General features: G+C 36.2%; 1 protein-coding gene across 1 annotated transcript in view; it reads right to left on the bottom strand.

The window, feature by feature from the left end:
- The window catches only part of MAP3K15 (mitogen-activated protein kinase kinase kinase 15), an 87,296-nt gene that overhangs the window by 14,453 nt on the left and 47,257 nt on the right, over positions 1-25,586 (bottom strand). Inside the window, exons 7-18 of the mRNA XM_037377241.1 lie at positions 19,330-19,500; positions 18,113-18,225; positions 16,939-17,098; positions 16,174-16,324; positions 15,650-15,757; positions 14,690-14,739; positions 11,629-11,724; positions 9,946-10,033; positions 6,054-6,187; positions 5,215-5,342; positions 3,361-3,491; positions 2,975-3,080 (exon numbers count right to left, since the gene is read on the bottom strand). Coding sequence (XP_037233138.1) covers positions 2,975-3,080; positions 3,361-3,491; positions 5,215-5,342; positions 6,054-6,187; positions 9,946-10,033; positions 11,629-11,724; positions 14,690-14,739; positions 15,650-15,757; positions 16,174-16,324; positions 16,939-17,098; positions 18,113-18,225; positions 19,330-19,500 — 1,436 coding nt within the window. The remainder of the gene's footprint in view (positions 1-2,974; positions 3,081-3,360; positions 3,492-5,214; positions 5,343-6,053; positions 6,188-9,945; positions 10,034-11,628; positions 11,725-14,689; positions 14,740-15,649; positions 15,758-16,173; positions 16,325-16,938; positions 17,099-18,112; positions 18,226-19,329; positions 19,501-25,586) is intronic.

The following is a 25,586-nucleotide window of genomic DNA, read 5'->3' as shown; positions in this document are numbered from 1 at the left end:
AAACTGCTGAAACTATATTCACCACATAATTCAAATGCTTCCTCAGAACATCAAACGATTTTTGCAGATAGCAAATTGTAAAGATTATGCACGTAAGACATGATGAAAACCTGTAAAGTGACAGATAGTGTTCATAGGAATATTTTTTCGAATGTTATCCCCTTATAAGGAGAACACTAGTGACAGGGAATTTTAAAAAGTTATATTTTTTTAATATAATTAAATTTAGTTTTATAATTAAGCAGCTATTTTTGTAAATAGAAGATAATAAAGATAATGTTTCAAAACAAAAAAAAAAAATCAAGTTTTACACAAAACCAATCAAGGTTGTAATCAAGGTAAATCAATTACATGATAATTAAAAAAATAAGGGAACCCATCATAAACTGCAGTTTGGGAAGTCTTAAAGTCTTTTGGATGTGCTTGGGATTTATGACATCCAAGGTTAGGGGAAAAAAAAAGAAAGAAAAAAAAAGAATCCATTGAAACTTCTAAAGCTATACATGTTGGCAAAATAAGATCCTGCCTAAGCCTATAGTTGGCTCTTAACAGATGAATTTGAATGTCTCTGAAGTTTGCCTGTACACAGTACACCTATCAGGTCTGTTGTGACATCTTTAAATTAAATTATTTTTTGTTCTGAAGAATGCAATAAAATTACACTGTGGTAAAGCTGTGAACCATTAAGTAAAGGACATCTGATGAAGATAAAAGAGATTGGATATTTACTATGTTCATTAAATGTGACTGCCGTAGAACAAAAGTTCAAGCCACAGCTTTGTTCTCAGGCTGTGTCCCTTGAATGGAGGGGTATAATGTTTAAACCACTGGAAGTCTCATTCTTCTGATCATGTGCTTGTATTACACAATGCCTAAACCCCACAGAGTTTATGTGCCCAGTTAAGGAACCAAACAAATTGCAAGCGACCTTTTAAGACCCTCTGGACTATAGCTACCTGCTTATTGATTTTAAAACCAAAATGAGCACTTAGGTAAAATACTTATTCTCATGGTAAATTGCATCTCTGACGCACAAACAGGGCTGCAAAAAAAAAAAAAAAAAAAAGAACAAAGAAGGGCACAAGGAAAGATTTTCCTCTTTTTATTACAGTATGGTGACTTTTCTTCAGATACAGTTTGTCCATATACCATCTCTGATAACAACCAGTTGCTAAAAAGCCACTAAAGGAGTATGTAAAACACAGGCAAAGACAGAATGATTTTCCTCTAGCATCTGCTCCAACCATAACAGTAATCAGCCATAATAGTGGCTTCCTGGGCCAAAATTAAATTTTGGACTATGACTTTTCATAGCCACAAAAGGGTCTTCTTCCATGACTTTGACCTTATCTTATGGAACCTCTTCACATACTTAAAAGATTTCAAAAAATCCTGTACAAACGAGAAGCACAGTATAACTATACATCACACCATGTGGAAGTGCACCTCCTTCCCATGGAGTATGACTGCACTGAACCAGTCTAACAAAAATGGCAAAGACAAACATTTCAGGCTCTTTTCCAGATACCACAGGAGATCTGTACATATTTGAGAATTCTCCACCCATTTTCATAAGCAAGATGATTTATGAGAAAATTATTTGTGGAATAACTTGTTTGGAAAAAATGATGAAACTCCTTAAATGAATGCTTCAGTAGCCAGCATTTAACCAGCTCTGTTCAGACATACTCTCGTTTATATATCTTTCTGTTGTAGCATCTATAAACTGAAGAGATTGCTTCTTGTAGCTCTTCATTTGTAACAAAACATTCAAACGCTGTATTTCTGATTCCAAACTGGAAAATAACACATTTTTTTCTTCTCTTTAAAGGACTCCGAACTTAACTTGATTTGACTCTAACTAAAACCTTAACAGCTTTGCAGGAAATAATTTGTTTCAAATGCCTGCAGCTAATACGATGTTGATCTCATGAGATATTGATGCAGACATCACATGCTGTGTTCAGATCATGTAACACAGGCCCAGTTTCCCATTCACAAGCTTTGCTAATAATGAGTAAAAAAAGCCTAGAAACATTATTTCAGAACCTTAAGAATTTTATTTTCATGGCTTCCTTCGTAAGAAAGCTGGAGGAACTGCAGAGTCACTATCAGACAGGTAATGGGAAGCCTTGATTATCACTTAAACGGAGGTTGTCTTCTGTCTTCCACACAGAACTGACGGCTGTGTCTGTGTACCATTTACTTAAACTACAGGCCAGTATGAGGCTTCCAATTTGTGATACCAGCCTATGCATATGGCCATATAACAAGTGAAAGTATCATGCTACCTATATCTCCACTGATAAACGAACTGAGTATTTATGTGACAACATATTAATTTCTCAACGTGGAGTTTCAGCTGTTACTCAGCAAATCTTGTTTTTCCTGAATATTGCAAGTTTTTATTACTCTGTTGTACATGAAAGCTTTTCTGTAACATACCAGCCTCATATTTTCATGTAAACTGTTCTTTTCACTGCTGCTAACACCCGACTTAGCCAGTTCATTGGGTTTTATAATTAATGCCTCAAAACTGAAAGTATTTATAAGTTTGTGTTTGGGTTTCTGCACTTTTAGACATACTTGAAGAAAGTCTGCATGCCTGATTTTCTAACTAACTTTCTAATAATCTAACATCAAGATTATTAAATGAAAAAGTTGTTGTATTCAAGTGTTTCCAAATGTAATTGCAACAAATCAATTGCTACTTAATGAAAAACATTTTAAATCAAAAGTATTACCCTATCACACTTAAAAAGTTATTTTTTTAAAAAAGTAAAATGGAAGAAAATTACATTTAAAAAAACCCAAGAAAGATAGCAAGCCTGTGTTTATCGTGATCACACTCCCACTCACTCTTCCCTGAAAAGAGAGATCTAATCATGTTTTCATCACAAATCCAAAGAGCCTCTTGGTTTTAACTCTAAATCTGTCATCAAAAACCTTATAAACTCTGCTAAAGTAGTCTTACCTGTAAATGTTTCGGTGCATGGATTGATTCCTGCTAGCCGTTTGGAAGTACCAAAATCAGATATCTTTACCACGCCACTATAGGTGTTCACCAAAACATTATCGCCCTGTGGTTGGGATGAGAGAGGGAGCAGGGAGGGGAGTGATGAGTACAGATTCCAAATTCTAATCTCAGTATTCCTTGAAGTTTGCAGTTATCTTTGTAATATACATTTCTACAAAGGAATTTTCCAGGAGCACCAGGGAGAAGGGTTTGTTTTATTCTTCCCTTTTGTTTTAAGCTTCCATGAAATTCTATTGAAAATTCTACTTCAGGCTAGAGTGAAACTAACTTAAGCAAATAAGACAAAAAACAAATCACACAAGATACACTAAAGGAAAATTTACCTTTATATCTCTGTGTACAATCTGGTTCTCATGGAGATACTTAAGGCCTTCCAGAATCTGCTTGGTGTAAAATTTAATTGTAGGTTCTTTCATTGGGCCCCACTTAGATCTTAGGAGAGCTGAGAGGCTGCCTACAAGAGTTAAGAAGAAAGCGTACCAAGATAGTAAAATCCCCAAATCAACATGAAACAGTCCGGATTAAGACTTTGCTCAATATACTAACATAAGAGAAATGCAGTACCTATAATTAAGCACAATTCTTCCCAGATGCCTCAATATTTTTTTGCTGCTCTTGACTGGTTAATTCTTTCTTGCCAGCTTAGCTTCCACCTCCATGACAGGACTGAAAGTTACAACAGGGCTGGAGGCATCTCCCTCACTTCAGTCTAACAGCTGCTGAGACTAGGACTAGCAACCATTAAGCCCTTTATGAAATAAAGACTAAAGATAACACTGTATGATGTTATACACTATACTTCAACAACCACTCGCATAGGCAAAGGGAAGCTGATTTACTTGAGATTGGGAAGGATGAATTAAAAAGGAAAGAGTCTTTCCCTTGCAAATATGGGATTAACTTCTGGAAATATTCAGAGACAGAGAGAAGAAAGCTCCTGAAAGAAACCAAGTAATGAATGTCCAGAGTAGGAGATAGGTCATCCACACTTCCCCTACTTGTAATAAAACTAATCTTTTTCTAAATAACACAAATATTTTAAACATGAGGCAAAATAAAGAATTTTGCTTTTTCTGCTCATAATAAACTAAGTGTAGCGGGTCTACTTAATGTCAGACAAATTCAGCTAAAGGGATATTCAGTCCACAAGAAGAGCTTTCTAGAGTGAAGTTTCCTCAAAGAATCCTGCATAATCTGAACAGCTGGTTCCTTTTTAAGACTAGCGGCAGAGTTTAAAATATCTGAGTTGGTTCAATAATATCTTGACATTAGCAACTAATCACAGCACACTCTACTGTGCATATATGAACAGGAAATAAAAGGTATGTAAACAACACTAGCTGACACTTTTAACAAGTACAGGAAAACAAGTGGCAGTGATAAATTCATCACATCTGCATGCATCACATATGTTAAAATGTCTCAGCTTCCAGGTGAAAAGGTCACAGGGAGTAAAAAGTTAAACAACTTCTCTATGTTCAATGCTCCAGATGTATTTAATTACACATTGAATGTTTGTGTCTGGACCTTCCCCAGAAAACATTAACATTTTTTCCTGTTTTTTTTATTTCTGTTTTATTTTGCAAATTATATTCCTACAAGAATTTAATACTCGTTCTGACACATCCTTGACACTGAGGAGCAAATAGCAAAAGGGAACTTGAAACTTAGCCTAAAGAGGATATAGAGACACTTAACATCTTAAAATGTAGAGAAGACTGGAGGAGCAGAACTGGAAATTATGAGCAAGGGAAGCATATAAATTTACCTCTAATCTACCTAGGAAATAGCAGTGCTTTGTATATACTTAATTGCTCAGTCAGTGTTACTGCTCAACAGGAACTTAAAAGCTCCAGTCATCATTCAGATTCTCAGGCTAAATGGACTATACAGCTCTAACTTCATTATTTTATACCACAGGAGTATTTGACACCAAATACTTTTAATGACTTTTCTCTAGGTTTATAATTATTACAGAATGGGGAGAGAGTACTGGGACACGTACATTTCAAATCTATTCTTTATATGAGAAGAATGCCACCTGTAGTTAACATCTCAACAGAAAAACCATATACAGTGCACAAACATATTAAGTGCACATCTATTGGCTTTCACTAAGTTTAGAGTCCTAACTGCTCTTGCTTCCTTTGAAAGACTAAGTTCAGAATGATACTAACCTCCTGGCACCTGCTCCATAAAAATCTTAATGTATCCATCTTCTGAAAGAGATCCAAGATACTGGACAATATTCCGATGCTTTAAATATTTATGCAGTGCTATCTCTTCATGAAGAGGTTGAGAATACCTATTTAAAAAAAAAAACAAACCAAAACACAAAACCACCAACCAACCAACCAACAAAGAATCGAGGCATATCTCATCATATAGAAAAAATTCCTAGGCTATGCTTAAATGCTAGTTTGTAAACAGAATGGATTTTAGGGATACTGATCTTATTCTCGATGCAAATGACCTTCAAAATGCAGTGTGACTGGCTGCCTATTCAGAAAAAGTACAGGGGTAGATCTCAGAAGAATCTTGAAGAAGCAGCATGCCCTCAAAGAATTTAAACATGCCTTTCCTCTGTACCATTACATAGTACTGTCTTTGCCTCCAAAACTCCTTTTATGGTTTTCCCCCTCCCCAAAAAGAATACAAATGAGATACTTGGGGGTTTGGGTTGCAGTTGTATGTCTTATTCTAGAATTTATGAGATACGTACAGACTATCGAACTGTTATCATATAGATATATATGCAGATTATATCATATAGGATATACATATAGGTTATAAAAGACTACTAATTTTTTATATATCATACTTTTTCCAAAAAATAATTAAGTCCTTATTCTCAAAAGGGTACTGTTGAATACTATGAGGGGAATAAAATTGAATTTTAGTATACTGGGATTTTACAAACTAACCACATAGAAATACATGCAAAGAAGAGCAAAGTTGTCAGCAGACATCTGCAGTTTCATTAGCAGTATATATGCAACAATAAACGAGGTCTTACCTGCTGTCTCTCTCGGGTATTTCTTTGATGGCTATTCGGACCTGATTGCTAAGGTCTCTTCCAGCATAAACTATTCCATAAGTACCTTTCCCCAGAACTACCCTGTCACCATTCTCATCATAATCATATTCATACTGCAAGCAGAAAAGATAAACAAAGCAGCACAGAAATTGTTATCGCTAACATTTGACATTACAGAGAGCTTTAACAAGTTATGTACTATACTGAGTTAGTACAGCACAGAGTAGCCGCCGCAGCACAGCTGTAGTACAGGTTACCCACCAGCCTGGCGCGTTATACAACTTGTAAAATTTCCATGTTACTTGCTTTACAAAACAATCTTCCCCAACCAACTTCAAAATGCATTCACCAAACAAGGAACACAGCATTAAAACAAAATCAATGGAACAGTGCTGTCAAAAGAACACATTCAGGTATCATCTCTAAGAACTGCTGACAGAGTCTTCAGAATACATAGATGTATGGAACATAACCTATAATTTTGAAACCAATGGTTTAATCAATAGATAAAAGTGATATTATAGTGGGTGGACACTGTTTTAAGACCCTAAACTCTCATTTGAGCTTAGTCACAGCAAAATTAATTTCTGACATATTCCCCTCATGAGCTTTTCCAAAAGGCAAAAAAAAAAAAAAAAAAGCTCATCTTCTCCAAGGATGATTAAATATATGAAGTAGTGGGTTTCCACTGCTGCTGTTGCCAGGTGAATAAGTCACTGCTGGTTCACCGACTTCAATAAAGCTTCACTAATTTACGCCAAATCATGGTCTTGTCCCATATAGTGATCTTATCACATAGCTCTCCTACTACAGAGGTCAGTGAAAAATCCTGTTGATGAATGATGCTGCATAAAAGTACATCCCAGACACTAAATAAAACAATTTTTTATGGAAGTTTAGCAGCACACCTCTGATTCAAATCAGGGAACTGATAAAGGATATTGAAAAAACACTTTTGCAAAGAGTTAAGAAAGGAATTGGACAGTTTCATAGCCTCAGATGTTAATCAGGAATACACAGGCCTCCCCCACAGTATGTTTCCAAATCCCAGAGGATGTCCCATATGGGAAAACTGCAAGGTATTCTCTGTGGCTTCATATGAACTCTCTATGAAGAGAAAAAAACCAACCAGCCAACAAATCTTTTTACAATGACCATAACTATTGACATTTTTGTCATGACCACTTTTTCTGCTTCACTCAATAGTAAGACTCTCTCATATAGAATGCAGCCTCGAATCTATTTCTCTGAAGTGTCCTCCCAGCTCGTATGACAGCTCTGGCATTGCAATGTCTATGTGTCACTGACTTGCCCCCCCGCTTCACCTCAGCAAAGATGGCAAGTTTCATGCCGCTGTATGGAGTGTGCTAAAGAAAAAACGTCTGTCGTTTATCCTAACAGCATATTCGCGTATTCTGCTCAGTGGAACTAAACTTGCGTTAGCACAGCTTTAGTACAGTTTCGTTTTCCATGTTTCAGCACTTCATAGCTCATAACATAATCTTGTTATATGATAGGCATAACTGACCCAAAACGCCGTATGTAAAACTTTTCAGGTTCTTTGGTAGGAGCATATCCAGCTTTCACAGCTATCACATAGATAAAGCTGTGCAGAAAAAAGACAGCAGTCACATTGCAGAATTTAAGATTGACAGCAACCCTATCCGCAACAGACTGGCCCTAAGCCAACTCTATATTTAGTGTGCAGAAACCTATGTTCTCTAGTCTGGATCCCAGGATACATGAAAATTGTTGAGATTTATAGTTCAGTGCTAGTTAGTAGACAGTTTAATACTCTTGTATATACTTGATGCCACTTAACATTTGCCTCCTCTCTTTCCAACAGCTACAAAGATTGAATAAATTACTGCTGGTTGCCAAAAGTCTGGCTACGTGATCCACTGGATGTGCAATTCAACCGTTAGGTATGAATAAACAAGTGTTCATAGCTGACCTTCTCCATGAACGTGGTAGGGCAGATTCTGATTGAGCATATCCTATTTGGGGTACAGCAGGTAGTCTTAAAGTGATAGGGACTCATTAAATATTAAAATCCAGAAGGGAATACCCTAAGGTAGAAAGGATGGCCACACTCACTCTCCTTTCAAATCCTTGTTAGCTGTAGAACCAAACTGTAATTGCCTTCAAATAATACCACAATCCAAAATACACAACACCCTGGGACAACATTCTTGTAAGAATTCTGACTGAAATCAGATTTTCTTCCCTCAGCCTGTGCTCAAGGCTATTTCTTCCTCTTCCCTATATATAAACAGGTGTTTAATTACTGGTAAGAACTTCTGCTTTCTCTGTGCTTGTTAAGCCTATCAAGACCATACAAAGCTTCACTGTCCATGTTGTCTCTTCTTAAATGCAAGATCTCAGGCTGCAGGGAGATGTTAAGCATCTTAGCTCATTTATAACCTAAAGAAATTAATCCTCCCCTTCTGCACCCTGATTTCTGTTTCAATGTACTAACCTAAGACAGTAAGTACAAGGTGATAATTGTGAAAACTTCAAGATATATAGAATGATATAACTTAGATTTAAAATTAATTTCTGTAGTCATTTCTCCATAAGTCACTGATTCATGCAGGATTGTTTCCTGCTGTGCATTCCCAAGTGATCTTCCCAGTTCAGTTTCTAAAAGGCTCAAGCTACAGCAAGTGCACTTCCTCTGAAAGATTAATAGTTGAACAGATTGTGGGGTTTGGAGATTGTCTTGCTATTAGCTATGTACATAGTATGTAATATAGAATCTGCAGCTATAGATAATACCCTATCTTTGCCAAGGCAGAGCCCTGATGCTATGTTGACACCACAGATGTATGTGTTAAGCTGGGCTTAATAGCTGCATATCTCATTCTTTTCACTTGAGGAGAGAATTCTGTGGACGCTATGCACAAGCTTCAGTGCAAAAACTCATCTTCCTCGATATATGCAATAACATTCAACAGTAAAATAGATGGTCTGCTTTCTTAATCCTCTTCTGAAGCCTCAGGTACTACAAAAGGTTCATTATGATAAAGAGCTGCTCTGAAATGTAAGCCTAAGAGAATTGCTGGAATGACACATAATCAGAAAGATAGCCAGCTCAAACAAACGGTAGCAGGGTTTTTACACTTATTAAACAGATTGACTGAATTTGCTTGACCACAAATAAAAGTTATGGCTTTTCACATTTCAAAACAAATAAACAGAAACACAGGATATGTACTTAGTACTACAAATCTGGATATTTGCTATGCGTCCATTTATGAAGACATGGATTCGCCTACCCTGACCTGAGCCTACATAAAATATGAATAACTCTTTCCAAGTTTTCTTTTTTCTCCCCTCTGTACTGACTATAAAGAAAGCCTACAGCTACAGGTTCCTAAAATGGGTATTTCAGTGATAAATAAAAAGCATAATTGATTAATCTGTTCTGAATATCCACAAATCTCTGTGACAGAAAAAGCCTGTCAAATGAAATAATCTGGAGTAATAATAATATCAGGTACCAGCTACAAAAACTGAAGTACCTTTGCTAAATGGCTTTTTCCTAGAATGTGTTTAATATCTTACCTTTTCTATCCACTTAATCCAGCTGATATCAGATGAGTTTCATCAACAGATTGTTTGCAACATAAATATAAGAACAGTAACAACCTTCATTAGGGATTTATACAGTTTACAATAATAAGAGGCTCACTTAATCAAAAATGCATTTTTTCTAGTGAATACAAGTCTTGCGTACAAACAGTTTTGTAAGAGTTGAAATTTCATGTACAGTTAAGGAGTTTCCTGTCTTTCTAGTATACTGATATGGAAGTGCAGGGAAGACTGAGGACAAGTTTCAGAGATTTTGGATCTTTTATCCTTGACATACCTCCAATGTGTCTCCATCTATTTCTCCTTCTAGTTCCAAAGTACTACCAACTGCATCAGACAAAATTTCTTTCACCAACCCACAGAATCTATAAAAACAATAAATAACACAGGATCAAAGAAAAAATATCCTTTTGGAAGGAGATTAAACAGATTGTTTGCAAGGTAGGCTTTGCTTTCAAGCTAATAACCTGACTAGCATGTTCATAGGTTTCTTTCATTAATTTTCTCCATATTTATCCTATTTTAAATGAGGAAGAACATCAAACACACACTGAAAAGCCTACTCATTTATACAATTCTTTTATTTGCTGTAGCAGAACCCAATATTTGCTTGTTATTGTAATTGCATAGTAAAATCTTTGTAGATCCTACTCAAATATTTTTTCTGTACACTGATGGGAAGTACTTAGTATGGTCTTGTCTTTACAAATGTAATTATAGAATAAGCTGAGACATTAAAAAATCAAGTATTGATTTTCAGTGGTTCCATTCAGTAGTGTTAAATTTGCAACATCATATTGAGTAGTTCTCCATCTGTGTAGTGATAAGAATTCTATTACCTTCAGTTTAATTTCAATGTTCTTATGGACTTTGATTGCAACTATGATTACTCAGTATTTCTAAAAACCAGATTTTGTGGTTTCTAGACAGGCATCCAGAAAGCTAAGAATATAAAAGTAATAACATGTTTTGAAGAACAGCTTTAACTAGTTTCATCTAGTTCTCTGGGATGAAGATTCTTAAGCACAAGACCATCCTTTCCTGTAGTTCCCTGCCTGAGCCACTCACTTTTTCCCAAATTCTACAACAAGTAGTTAACAATTATTATAAAATATTCATATTTCTTTCACTAATAGACACGCCTCTCTGGAACAGACTCCTGTAGTACACTGAGTAATGCATAAAAATATGACTATGTTTCATAACTCACAAATTGCAATGCCAAATCAAGGCTGAGCAGGTAACATTACTTTTAGTGTTTCCTATCTTTTATGTAATGCATGCTGCAGAGCTAACAATTTTCTTTAACCTGAGTTTATTCCATGCAATACATAAATAATAATTATTGCAAGAAAAATAAATGTACCATCGAACCCCAAATATTAAGTGCATTAACAAATCACTCCTACTTCATTCAGAAGGTTTATATGCCAAAAATCTAGGAAGAATTTGGTTTGTAAAGATTTAGGTCTGAAATTCAGGTAGCATACTTACTGTTCAGAGACAACTTATCATCAGGAAATGTTTGAATACAGGTGCAAACAGTAACAGGTATCTGTGACACAATATAAGCTAGAAATTTCTATTAAATTCTGTTGCTCTTACTTAAATCAAACCAAACAGATACATAAGGGAACCATATCCAACATTGTACCTTACATGACATGGCCAAGACACAGAAAAAGAAGGTAATAGTTATAAATTAGAATAAGCTACTTAAGCCTTTTCTCAGACCTAATCACCTGCAGGGAAACCGATCAGAACCAGCCAACAAGTGTAACGGGATAGTGCTCTCATCACCTTAAATATCAGTGAGTTTAGCTCTTTGCTACCTCATCAAGAAAAAGAAGTGAAGAAATAAATAATTTCTCAAGCAAAAATGTCAGCTTTCAACCCTTACTAAATCATTTTTATTTATGACATAGATCTCACATGCAATACCCACACAAACTGAACTCACCTACTACATTGGCTTTCTGTAGAAAAGTAGATTTGAAAGTCATCAGAGTTGTGATGGACATAAAGAAAACAACATCGTTCATCAAACTTGGAAATGCTGTAAAATTCACATTAAGAAAATATTATTTTGGATGTAACTATTAGAAGAAATAGAACAAGGAGGAGTTCATTTTTTTTTTAATTATGAGCACTTGGCAAACATCTTTATCAGTTAACTACCTCAGAGAGACAGAACACAATTATATGCATTTTCCTTACAACTAGAAGCTTTGAGTTTATTTATATATTCTATTATCTATCTCCAATTTGATAAATTATTAGGCTACTTTGTTAAAATACTGATTTATCTGAAGTATTTTGAGGTTTGTTTGTTGTTTGCCTCCCTTTCCATTTTTACGCAGTTCCATGAGTTTTCTTGGTATTTGATGATACCTCAATGGAAAGCGAATTGCTTTGACACTAACCTAGCTATCAGGAAAGCCTTTCTTTTAAGCTTGACAACTATTTGTGGTTTTTATAATTCCATCACTCCTACAGTAAAACTGAACTGCAAAACACCTACAGTGTAGCAGATCCTTCACAGTATATAGTTTTTATGGTCTTAAGACAGATAAACAAGTGTTGGCATAACCAATATTTATTCCAAACTGCAGCAATAATTGCAACAATTCTGACGAAGTGATCATTTATTACACATTGTGTCTTGCCAGTGTCATATATATCCCATCTAAATGCACTGAACTGAAAAGTGAAGAGGCCATAAGACATAGTATCAATATGAAAGTGAATTTAGGAATTAATATCTTATTCCAAACAATTGCACTTCACTGTTATTCTACATAAATGCCAAGTTGTTATGTTCATTAAGGTATTCTCATAATTTTTGTCCATTAAAATAATAAAATTGATTAGATTCTTACCTGATCTATTTAGTCAAACACAGATTTTGCTTAGCCTCTGTTGAGCCAATTAGTTAAAATACATGACAGTAGACTACAGTAAAGTTGCAGAATGTTACAAGACCAACTTGCTGTAGCATCATTAAGGGCTACATGAACAGATGTTCCAAAAAATTAGAATTTTTCCAGAAGATTTTTTTTCAGAGCTATGTGAAAATACACTATGCCATTTCGTAGCTTCATTCTGGTATAGCTGATATGAGAACTAAGAGACAAAGCAAGATGATTCTTTCAAGGGCAAATACAGGATAGACAAGATAGTATCTGAGTAACAATACCATACTATAAATAGTGTAATGTATATGATATATAAGATGAACTGGTTAGCATAAATACAGTTTAAGGGTTTTGATAGAGTATAAGTTAACTGAGACCACTAATTTATTTTTTTTAAACTAAAGCAATTTCAACGGCATAGCAATTGTGTAAGTTGCCACATACAAAGCAAACATCTAATTCCATTAAGTTTAAAAAGACTGCCTCTGAGCTTTGTAATCCCCAGCAGTGATTAAGAATCAAAGCAAATTAATTGCTTGCTTCCATTTCATTAAGTTATCTTTCTCAAAGATTAATTTCTGTGGAACGTGTTGACTGAAAGTAATTAATAACGTTTCACAAACATTACGCTGAGTTATGCTCAGTCAGCTCCACAGACTTCAGTAATGACAACTGCACATCTACTTACATTGCATTGGAGCAGTAGAATAAAATATCACATTGAATTCAATTAAACCAAAACCTGCTTTTTTAAGAAGAGAAAACTGAAGTTATGGTAGAATCTATGTCCAAATCCACAATTGTAGGCTTTCATAGCAATCACCACTCACCTTATTCAGAGAAACAGTTTTTCACTGAGCTTATTTGCTTAAGTAGATTATAGTTATCTATAGATAAGTTCATAAAAGACAAACTCGGGACCTAAAACTTAGGTGCTTAGGGTCAAAATCACAGCCCAGAAGCCCTCTGCTTTGAGAACTATAGAATTCATTACATATCTGAATTTATGCTTGTACTTGAATCAGAGTTTTTCAAGCCCTTAAGCTTATACACTTACACAAATAGCTCAAGCCAACATCTCTACATCTCTAGAAAAGGCCACATCCACCAGCATAGTGACTCACAAACTTGCAGAGAAGGCAAAAGCCCACCTCATGTTCCCTGTTCTTATGGCTCCTCTGGTTCCTAGCTACAGTCTGCATAAGCAGACAGAGAGCAAGAATGCCATAGACACACTGCCAGGCTGAACAGATAGGTTTAATTTTGATTTCTCTCCTGGTGCTCTGCCTCTGACCTTCCTGGCAGCAAAGTAGCCCAGCTGGAGATATATAAGCTAGCTTCTAGATGTTGTCATGTATTTTGCATATACCATATGTGATTCTTTTCTATCCTTTCACTTCTCAGAACAACCGTGATCTTTCTGTGCAATATTCTGATCTTCTTTTGTACTAATATTTGGACCCATTTATTTGTGACTAGCATTTCCATTAATCTAGGCATCAGAAAATGGAACTACTTTAACTATTTAGAGGCTAGTCCTTGAGTAACTAGCAATCTCTTTCCAGCTCAAGAATTCTTTCCTTAGCGCAAATTACGTCCATGCCTGTAATAATCCAGGTTTTAGCTGGTAGGTTTTTAGACATATCAAAAGAATTTCTGAATTCCAAACAAAAAATAGATACCATAGTTTCCTTCTCTTAAAGAAAAAACAGACAAACCATTCTTTCACTTACAGAAGGAAGCAAGAAGAGCTAAGGGCTCTTCTGCCTTCCTTGTTTTTAAATACAGAGATGGCAGTAACTTCACTGAAAATTTTAGAAAAATATATAAAAAGCAAGTACACAATTGAAAACAGGGAAGTCTCCCAGAGTAGACACATGTCCACACACCTCTCTCAGATGAGCAGTCTTATGAGAAACACACAGCACTGCCCATGCATGGAAAGGTATACTCTTCTGTGTTGACATTTCGAGGCAGGTTGAACAAGCTTTTATAATAGGCAATGCAAAGCAGAGATTTAGGGTAGAATCCAGATTTCCCACTTAAGGGAAATATAAAACATAAATCAAATAAAAAAAACATTTAAGTGTTTTCTGACATACCAACCTTATTCCCCTAATGGAAGAAGCTGTAAAATTCCATTCATGAATCTGTTTCTGTAGAGAACAAAGAGCTACAATCAACCACAGCTCAACCTTGACTTACTATTGGAAACAAAGTTACAGCATGGTGAGCAAAATAAAATTTTTCCAACATGTCTCTTTTCCCTTCTTTCTTTCTTACCCCCAAATTTCAAATAAGATTGATGTATAGGTAAAGAAAGGCCATACTCTGTTGTTTTATTCACCGAGGAAAAATTAATATAAATGGTGCACAGTGGAAGTAAAGGCTCTAACATGCTTCTTTTCCATGCTTTGCCTTTCTAAAATTTTAATCTATTCTCCACCTACTCTGTTCTGATGTTAAGAAGGGGTGCTGAAATACATTCCAGATTTCAAGTCAAAGTGAAACTAAAATTATTTCTCACTTTTAAGAGATTACACTGTCCTTAACTGGACCTACTCCTTTCCTAATCTCCTTGGATTATCCAGTAATCCAAGACAACGAATTTTTTATCTCTTGATGCTTATTTGTCACAGGCTGCCATTTTTTCTTGCTTCTAATCTTATAATTGTAAGACTTTAAAATTTCTAAAAAATTAAACACAATGCTAGGCTTTATCTTTGCTTTTTATCTAGCTTTGAGCTGCATCTTAATAAAAATTATGCGACTTTAATGAGAAATATAATGAGCAGACCAAAGAACCCAAGCGCTTCTAAGACACATGGTCAAGATAATTGAAATCTTAACTAGAGGTCACTTGAGTTCTAATTGTAGTCCCTCCTTTTACTTTCTCTGTAAAAAGTCAACTCCCACATGTGCACAAAAAAGATATTGAGGCTTGTGCTTCACAGAATTGTAACAATATTTGAATTATTGTAAAGTGCTCCAAAACCTACACGCAAAAAAAGTGACTTTAAGTACAACGAATCAGGACACATGAAACATATCTGCTGGTAGTTTTACCATTTCAGTGGGACAGGCATGCCACAAAGAAAGAGATCTCTCATCTGCTTCATTGTTGATTGAAACATATGCAGGCTGGTAGACTTTAGTTGGTTCTATCACCAAAACCTGAAAAGAGAGTATTTTTCCTTAATAAACCAGCAGCTAATACATGACAGTATCTTCACATGCTCTGATATAGACAATGGCTAATCTCAAAGTAAGGCCTAAAAAATTTCCAGGTGAAGAGAGAAGGGCAAGACAAGGCAGGAAGAGGCTGTGTTCCTATGTACAACAAAACAGTATTATCACAATTTGTTGTAGGAGACTTAAAAGTATTTATTAGGATGCTTTTAGGGTAGTGGGTTAAATGTTTTGGCGTTTTTTTTATGGAGTAAAGATTAGCAGAATACAGGGTTTGAGTTCATGCAATGAAATAACAGGCAGTTAAGTATGTAAATATTGTGTTTAGAGTCTTCCAACGCTTGTTATATCCTATCCAGAAACAGAAGACATGTAACACTTGTTTGGTCATAGTATCTTACTGGAAATCTCAGTCCATTAGTTGTTTCTTTTGTTGCCTCAAAAATTATATCTAGCCAGAAAGTCAATCTTTCTTGTCTAGGAGAATGTTCTACGGTGAGTTTCTTGAAACGCTGAATTAGCATCAGATTCTGAACTAATGATTTCAAGTACCTAGAATGTATTGAATCGGTGAGTTAACAGAGAGAAAAGAAAATTTGACCAGATTCTAACTTAACTGACTTATACATCCAAAAAATTTACTGCAAAATTAAATGTACTTTAAAAGCTACCATAATGGAAACAATTGTGTTGATCTTTACACTTTTCTGGAAAGAATAGCAAGTTCAGTCAAAACTTTAAGTCATAAGATCACATGGATGTTCGTGAACAGTATCTTTTTGCAAAAAGGTAGTTACATGAGTTGTTACATGGTGATTAGACAGGACATTATGAGCTAGAAGATGGAGGAGGGAAGCAGCAGCTACCCAAACCCTGAAAAGAGTTTTCACAATCTTTACACAACTCTTTCACAACGAATCACCACTGATTTCCAATTTCTTTCTTTTAAAACGTGTTTCAATGGGATATAAAACTAACGATGGGTAACTTAATTTTTTACACACACACCCTTTCTTCCCAAAATAAAAGAACAGAGTATAAAGTCAGTTACAAACAATCTAAGATGGAAAAATCCAGTCAAGTTATTCAAGTGACTACAAGATTTTTTTACAATTTGTGTATTTCCTTACAGTTGGGTACTTGAGTTACAGCCTTCTATCACTTACCACATTGGAGGTTTCAGCTTAAAAAGTTTCTCTGCTGCTTGTACTGCTTTACCAGCATCATTAGCCAGCATGCTCACACTGAAGAACTGTCCCACATCCCAGTAATTGTTCATTTTTTCTAGGCTTCCTTTTCTTCCCAATAAACTGTTTAATCGCACACCTGTAAAATTTCAACAAAGCATATTTTCCTATCAGTAAAACACTAATGAGTTTTTTTTACTGCTAAGTCTATCAGAAGAAAACTAATAGGACTTGATTAAGCATTAGCGATAAAGTGGAGCAAGTTTTCCCCAGAAAAAAAAACATTACCCAGCACAGAGGCTGGGTCTGCAAATAACATCCCCTATACAGTTCAGACAGCCAGACCTCCTACCAAACACGGTGTTGAAAAACCTCTTGTGCTATCGGTCTCGGCTGTTTGATTCCCGATTCTCAGTGTAAGCAGTGTAAGCATCACTGTATCCTCAAGATCTGCACCTACTGCAAGGGATCAATGGCTAGAGGCTTACACAAGTCTACCCTGGAGTATGATTTAAAGCCACTCCTGCCTTCTTCCCTTTTGAGGTTCAAGTATATGTTTCAGACAGGATGTGATTCCAAATATACTTTTCATCTATTACCTTTCTAGGAAGAACTGTAAATCTGTTTCTATCATATGATTTCTTTATAGGTATATAGTGGTGCATCTACATGGAAGATGTGACTCTAGGTAGACAACTAGTTACTGTCCTGGTAGATCCTTCCAGGCAATACTTCCTGTGGATCTCCCAGTTCAGAGACAACACAAACCTTGTGGATCCTTCTCTAGCATCCCTGAGGACAGCTGGGTCACACTCTCACATCGTCCTGTCTTTGACCCCTTTTGGCTATGAAACAAATAATCTCTGTGGTGCAGTAAAGGCAGTTTATGAATGGTGCTGAAGTTGGCCTGTCCTTGTTCCTCTCCCATCTCTGGGACTCTTTAAATGGGCCAAGTTACTAGAAAACTACTCCAAGGCAACAAGGAGAAAAATGGTCCTTCAGGATGCCTGTGTTTTAGACTGCCATCCAGGACCCGTCACTAAACAGCCTGAAACCCCTTTCTGTCTGTGCAACCCATCAAGAAAAGCATCTTGTTTTCTTCATCGGGAGATAGGCAGAAAACTCATCTGTGGCACTGTGTGTGGATATTTACCTATTTTTCTCAGTTCCATTGAGCTTTCAAACTGTTGTCCTGCAACAAGTAGCAAAACTGCAAGGTTAATTCCAGAATACAGAGTTGACTGAAGTTCAAATCCTTTGCGATACCTGCAGAGAAGAGCCAAGAGCTCACATCTCACCGCACAGAAGAACTGAAATACTGCAAAGTTTCAGTAGGTGTTTTAAGCTATTAATTTACTGTAAAGACTATACGGATAGTCAGTACCAATGGCAGTCTTTGCAAAGGGCACTTGAAAGAAAGTAGCGTTTTGCCTTATGATGAGAATGAAAAACTTCTGCTTAGTTTTATGTCCTGACGACTTGTGTAATTTTATGAAAATAAAACAAACTGGTTACTGCAAAACTTTTAAATGCAACAGAACCTAATTTGATTATAATATTCGCACGAGAGAAGCAATGAAAGTATTAGTCTCCAGTGCAAGCTTTACAAAATGTCTCCAAGTCCTTTGTTTCAATGCTTCATGTTCATTAAAGTTAATGAGACACAGCTGACAAAGGCTAAATGCACGTCACTAGCTGGTGCAGGATGAAGACATCCACCCGTGGCTATGTTCACTACTACCCATACATGTTGCACTTAACCATGTTGAGGTGATTTGGGGGGAAAAACAGAGAAAGAGACAAGAGTATTTCAGTTACAGTACAAACCTATATTGCTAACATTATTGTACTCAGCAATAGTCTATGTGATTATATAAACACACCTATATGAACGGTATGTCAGTGAGAGCCTGTGTGCACATGCATGCCTTACTGTCTTAAGAAAATTCATAATGTAGTTTATCAATATTTTTTTATATATACAGTAGGTCATTGCATTTCATGAGGATCCAACATGGAAATCATCCCTGCACAGAGGTCCAACATAAGCCCCATGTTCTCACTTGTACTTAATTTTGGCTTTGAAGCAGACTAGTTGGTTTTTTCTCTGCAAAGACATGGATGAATCATCACCCTGCCCCCACCCCAGTAAATAAGTGTATCATTTTATATTCATGACAGTCTATAAAGAGAAGCAAAGAAACACATAACCAAAGATCTGGTGCTCAGTAAACCAATTACTCAAACAGGACCCTGAAAAAAGAGGTAAGTAGAACAACTGATCTAATTCTTAAAGCCCTGCTTTTTGTAACCAGAAGTCTGAAAATGTTTTTAAATAGATATTTTTGGGTTGCTTTTTTTTCCTGTTACCATTCAATGGCATGATCTCGACTATTGGTATCTTTACAGTCAGAATCAAGAAACATATCCTTGTAGATCCTCCCACATAAGCAAAACATATCTGGAGCAGGGTGATCACACGTCTGCAGGACCTGAAGCATAACTTGTAGTGCCTTCTGTCTGTCACCTGCATTATTTCTTCTGAAATCAAATACAGAGAATAAAATAAATGAGTTCAGATCTGAAACGGTAACTGCAAAATGGTGGAGTAACGTTATGCCCCATTTTTCTCACAACCCATCCATCATTACTGTATACAGACTTGACTTTATTTAGACTGATGTACGATTGTTGGTTGACTGATAAAACCCAAATGTATTCTCCTATCATGGGACTCTTCTCCTAGCTCACATAAGAATTAATTTAAGCCCAGAACTCCTCTATGAAAAAAAATCTGCCATCCAACTTGATCTCTCCCTGTATCAGCAGACTCTTCACATCCTGCAATGAGAAACAAGTGCTTGTTTAGTGTTCATTCCTGACAATACTTAACAAAACTTGCCATTTTTAGCATTTGAGCTGACAGATCATTCAGCTATGCCCAAAATCTGTAATATTGAAACCAGAGGAACCAGAACCAATACCAAGCAATACTTAAGAAACACAGGTGGAGCCATGTCAATCATATTTTAGCAAAAAAAAAAAAATGTTGAAAATGTTGGAGCTCAATATAGGGCCTTTGGACTACAGCAAGAATATAAGGGCAAAACTGAACTGTATTTCTTTCTTAATTAAAATTTTTCAGTTTAGAGAAAAATTTGGAAAACAAACAGCTGCCATACAGCTCCTTTTGACAAATATTTAACAATCATATCAGTAAGAAATCAGTGATTAAATAACATTTCCAGTCATTATTATTATTATTAAACAGAATTTTTGGCTGCTTTTACCTTGCTGGTTTTTTAAGTTTAGAATTCACTATTTACTGCAAAAAGTCACTTCAAGCAAACAAAAATGTCTATTTGCAAGAGTAAGGCAAACACAGCTTAAAAGTAATAGCCTCTTCAAGACATTTTTTAATCACTGGAGACATTTAAAAATATTTACCAACCCCTTTTCAGATTTTCTGATCCCTACCTAGGTATCCAGGAACAGGTTTACAAGTACTACAATTACTTTGTCAGCAGTACCAGTAGGAGATAATGCTTTCTGGTAAATTCATTATTTGCATGTCCTGAAAGGATTAATATTTACTGTAAAGTGGCTCAGTTCCTTAGAAAATCAGCTGATGCAATAAGACCAATAACAACTCATCTGTAGCAAAATTCATGCTTCTGTGCATGTTAGGTGATGAGAACATCTAATAAGATTAAACAGATTTGTAGCTAGTTGTGCAGGCTTTATCCTACCTTTGATGTCATGGACAGAGTGTAAACTTTCACAGTGAGTACTTTAATATTTTTAAAGCATTTTTTCTTCAGATTGACTGTTGTTCTGAAATACTCGTCTTCTCTAATGACCACACAAGGAAAAAGTATCTTTTTTCAGTTTTACAAGAAATAAACAGAAGTTAAAAAGTGTGTGTATGGGGGTGTAAATCCATTGCACAGGTCAGCCTGCTCTAGTCAAATCTGTTCTGAACTAACCAGATTCTCTAGGTAAGAGAACCTAAGTTTCACTGGTGTTAACATGAACACAGAGAAAGCTGAGTAAACAGAGCTTAGAATAAAATCAGGTCATAAAATCTAAGTCCAACAGCTCCCAGGTTACGTGTAACATGGTCACAGAAGTCTGCATGTGTTCAAGCTTTTCCTGGAAACACAAGAAATGCACAACTAGTACCTTACTACTTCAACATGAAAAAAAGAAAATAAAAAAAAAAAATCACTGCTTCCCAGACAAGACAAACTTTGAATTGACCCTGCTTTGTTGGAAATACATTAAATACTAATGATAAGATAAAGAGGTGTTATGTACTGCTTGAAAAAGCATAACTTTAAAGTAAAAAATCAATGCATAAAGCAAGACCCTGCTCAAAATAGGACACTATGCAGATCGTCACTTCTGGACATCAAAGGCCAAACCTGTACACAACAAATACAAGAGTAGGAGCATTTCAAAGGACCAAGCTCTAAATAAACAGTGTACTAGAGGACTTAAAATAAAAACAAAAGGCTTTTACCTCTTGTAAGATAAAGAAAAAATCATAATTAAAATATATTAAAATAAACAACAAGTATACACTAAATCTAACAGGATATTATTAAACAAAAATCAGGTTAAAACTGTTTTTCACAGTAGCAGAATTTGATGCTTATTAGGCAATGCAAACCAAACATCAATTACAATGATCTACAAATTTGGGAACAGTTACCATTTTCTAAGAGAGGGCTAACCAAGAAAAAAACCAACGGAAAAATCACATAATTTAGGTTACAAGCAACTTCTGTAAGTCAATATGAAAATATACTGTTGGATAATATGCAGAACTTGTTACGCAGGACCAAGATAGATTTTCATCTTTTATTTCATACCCCACACTTTGTCAGATCTGCATGTCTGACAGCTTATAATTTGTTTCAAGGTGTCTTGGAACAGGTCTGCAGTGTTACCAATGCAGGAAAAGAGATTATCTTAAACCCTTCAAGGCTGTAGCACTGACATTATTTTTCTTACCCAGTATCAAATACATTACCTTCCCCACCCTACCCAGCCCCAATCAAAGCCATAGTAGAGCAAATCACAAAAATGCTGGTTGGAAGGGACTTCTGGAGATCATCTAATAGAATCTCTTTCTCAGTGCAGGATCATCTCCCAGCACCAGACCATGGCAACCTTGGCTTTGCCTGAAAAGCTGAATCTATTAAACCTCCAAGGATGGAGATGCCACAGCCTCTCTGAACAGGGAAAGCTCAAGTACTGAGTGTTATGATGTAGAGTCATGAGGACAAAGGCAGAAAATGTTATCTTTCTGGAGTGAATTGGTGCACCAGGTGAGACTGATTCTGCGAAGAAAATCCCCTGAAGTTTTATAAGCCAGAGCAGAATCCCAGTAGGCTGCGACAGAAAGGACCCTACCAATTTATTTTACTGCTCTTTTGTTACAGGCCAGCTTGCACTGAAACATGTGTTCTTCACGGTATTACACAAACTAGTCACTTTGGGAATTAAATACAATTTTGAAACAAGCATTTTTCATGGGCACTCTTCCACATACAATCTGCCAGCCTCTCTATATCTGGATAAGATACATCCTACCTTAAACAAGTCTGCATACACATGCAGTTAAAATAGGAGTTTCATGGTTTGTCTGAGTTTGGGGGGAGTAGTTTTTAAAATCACTAATCACAAACTGAAAATTCTTTCAAAATACAGTTTTACCCTTACAAAATATATTTTAATGGTAAATGAGCTAGGAAAAAAAAGACTACTACAATGTATTTTGAAATGATATTAAAACAAAGAACATGCCTTGGGAAAGCAGTTAATAATACTAATTTTTCCCCACTGATTTCTTTGTTAGCACATTTTACTTCTCTCCCTACAAACCTTGCCTTGTGGAAGCTCGCACAGAAACCAAACAAAGACTATCAGTCTAAATTACATGAAGACAATAACTGCAAAAGCTACTGCCAGTGAGGAAAGAGATCTTCAAGTTACTTCAAAATATTAGATGATTTATGAAAATATCCTAGTGCTCAATAAAACACTGCAAAATTCCCCCACAAGCAAAATGCTAGAAATTAAAAGGAAATGGACAGAGAGTAAAAATTAAATAATTTAATTTAAAACTAAACACATCATGATGCCTTTTTACAAATACCCAGCACACTAATCTTCAGTACTGTGTACAGTTTTATGCTGTGCTGGAAAAAGAAAACTATTAGGATTAGCGAAGAAAATCAAATGAAGAGAATGATCAATGGGATGAAATGGTTTCTCTACAGAGAAAACTTCAACAAACTAAGCTTTTCAGACAGAAATTACTTTTTTTTTTTTCCTTGAAAAAAAAATTGTCCTGAAGGACACCTTTACAGCCTCTAATCACTTCCTCTAAATTAGCCTGGATGTTATGTTGCCAGTTTAGTTTTGCCTGATAGTTTGTATCCTCCAGAAACTACTCACTGATTTGCTTGCCAATTTACTAATTTGCTCACTGCAATGTTGCCAAATGATTTATCTGTCTGCTTACTCCACCATGCTTCTTCAATCACAGCAGCAGTCTTCTCACTTCCCTCTCTACACAAGCCTCTTCTACCAGTCTTCCTGTCCTGCCCAACTATCCACTCCTCCTTTGCACCTCTGAATCACTCTGTAGGGCTACAAACCTGCAGAAAATAGCTTAGCACATAATAATATATATTTTTTTTTAACATGCGCATATAAATACATATAGTGAACAAGCAGAACTGAGGTACGATCAAGTTACAGTGCAACTTCGTTTTTTTATCATGGTCTAATTTCCTGCTCTCCAGCCCACCCCTCTGTCATATTTCGTCTTAACCCAGGGTTGGAGTCAGACATTCTTACTCATAATGAGAGGTATTCAGCTGAGACACTTTCCTCTGAAGTCAAGGGGCAAGCTGTAAAATGAAGCAATACCATGTCTTCCATAAAGCACAATACACTTACAACCTTTCTACTACTAAGTTACGACAGGATTTTTTCTGTCTCTCCCCACCCCCACTTCTCCACAGTCTCCCTCTCAGAAAGAAGCTGCTGTTCCATAACGTGGCAAATTCAGTCACCGGAACTGTGGCTTGGATTTTGAAGGCCAGAGGTACTCTGTGCTGCTGAGACACATTTCCTTGTTTCCATGGGGAAACAACTACGCCGCTAAGCAGTAAGTCCCGAAGATGCACTCATGCTCTTCCCTCGTGTTGTACTCACAGCATCCTCCGCAGCTATTGGTACTTAAGAGACCCAAGACACTCTCAGATTAAAAATTCATAAACTGCTAATGGCACCAGAAACAGTCCCTCCACAAGCCAGTCCTGCCCCCATGCACTCCCCACCCCCACTCCCAGTTATCCAGGCCTCTCCCCCTCCAAAGCACAATAATTTGTTGAAGTTTGCTTCAGTTTGTACAAGTTTTCTCTGAGTTTGTACTGATGGAGTGAGGTTACAAAACCAGCAAACAATTAGCATTTGCAGAAAGCAGATTCTTTACAAACCCATCCTCCTTTTCCCTTCCCAAATTTACTTGACAAACACAAAAATTGCCACCATTGTTTCAGGAAGTCGCTGAGCCACAGGTTGGTGGAAGCAGTGGGAGTATTTAGGGAGATTTATCGCTATGCTTCTTCCTGTCTTCATACTCTTTCCCAGGTATATGCTATCGACCACTGTCAGAGATCACAATCTAGGCTAGAAGGAGTTATGCCTTGAGCCAGTATGCCCATCTGTTTCTCTCTCCTAGCTCTCAAACATATATTTCTGTGATATATTCGTATCACAGCCTCTCACCTGGAATAACACTGCCTTACAGCAAAATGCAGATTTTTGTTCTCTTTTTGATTTCATGGCTTCTCCCCTTCAAACCCATTCTCTTCTCCGAATCCTTCTCTCCACTGCAGTCATTAAAAGGAATCCTAGTTTCAAATATCCCTAAAACAAAAATCTTCCTGCTTCACAGACTAATTTTACCAGCTTTAAAGTGTTGGCATGGCTAAGGAGCCAGAACTACACTCAGTGAACCAAGCCTTTGTCCAGCAAAGTTAACAGGAACGACATGAATTTCCCAAGGACAAGAATTAGCTTGCTCTGTAAGTAACAGCTGATACAATACTTTTTTTCACCTTTTTTGTTCACATCTTCCTCTGTATGGCTTGTTTCTATTTGTCTAGCTGGAGAAGACTATATACTATAGAAAACCACATGCCAGTGAAAAGTAATTTCCTCAAGGGAATCCACCTTTATATTTCATGTTGACTTACTGATTTGATTTTCTCTTATTATTTTAAGGCCTCTAAAAACAAACAGATTTCTTAAAGAGCAATGCACAGGGGAATAAATCAAACCATAATAAACAATTTTGAAAATGTTTCCCATACATTCAAAAAAGGTAACCTGTTTTTTCCACTCTATTCCTATATGAATCTTGTTTATCTTCTGATTTCAGCCTTGAAGCAGCTATCAAGTTTACTGCACATATTACAATTTTAAAAAAACTCTGATCCCACTGTCACATTGCAGAGCAAATGTCAGTGAGACAACTTAATCTGTTAGTAAAAATAGCACTTTTCATAAAATAACTGGTCTTCATAAACAATACTGTGTTATTATCA

Source organism: Falco rusticolus, chromosome 2 (assembly GCF_015220075.1).
Source record: "Falco rusticolus isolate bFalRus1 chromosome 2, bFalRus1.pri, whole genome shotgun sequence".
Lineage (NCBI taxonomy): Eukaryota > Metazoa > Chordata > Aves > Falconiformes > Falconidae > Falco > Falco rusticolus.
The sequence above is the reverse complement of the archived record's forward strand: the minus strand, read 5'-3'. Positions and strand labels throughout refer to the sequence as shown.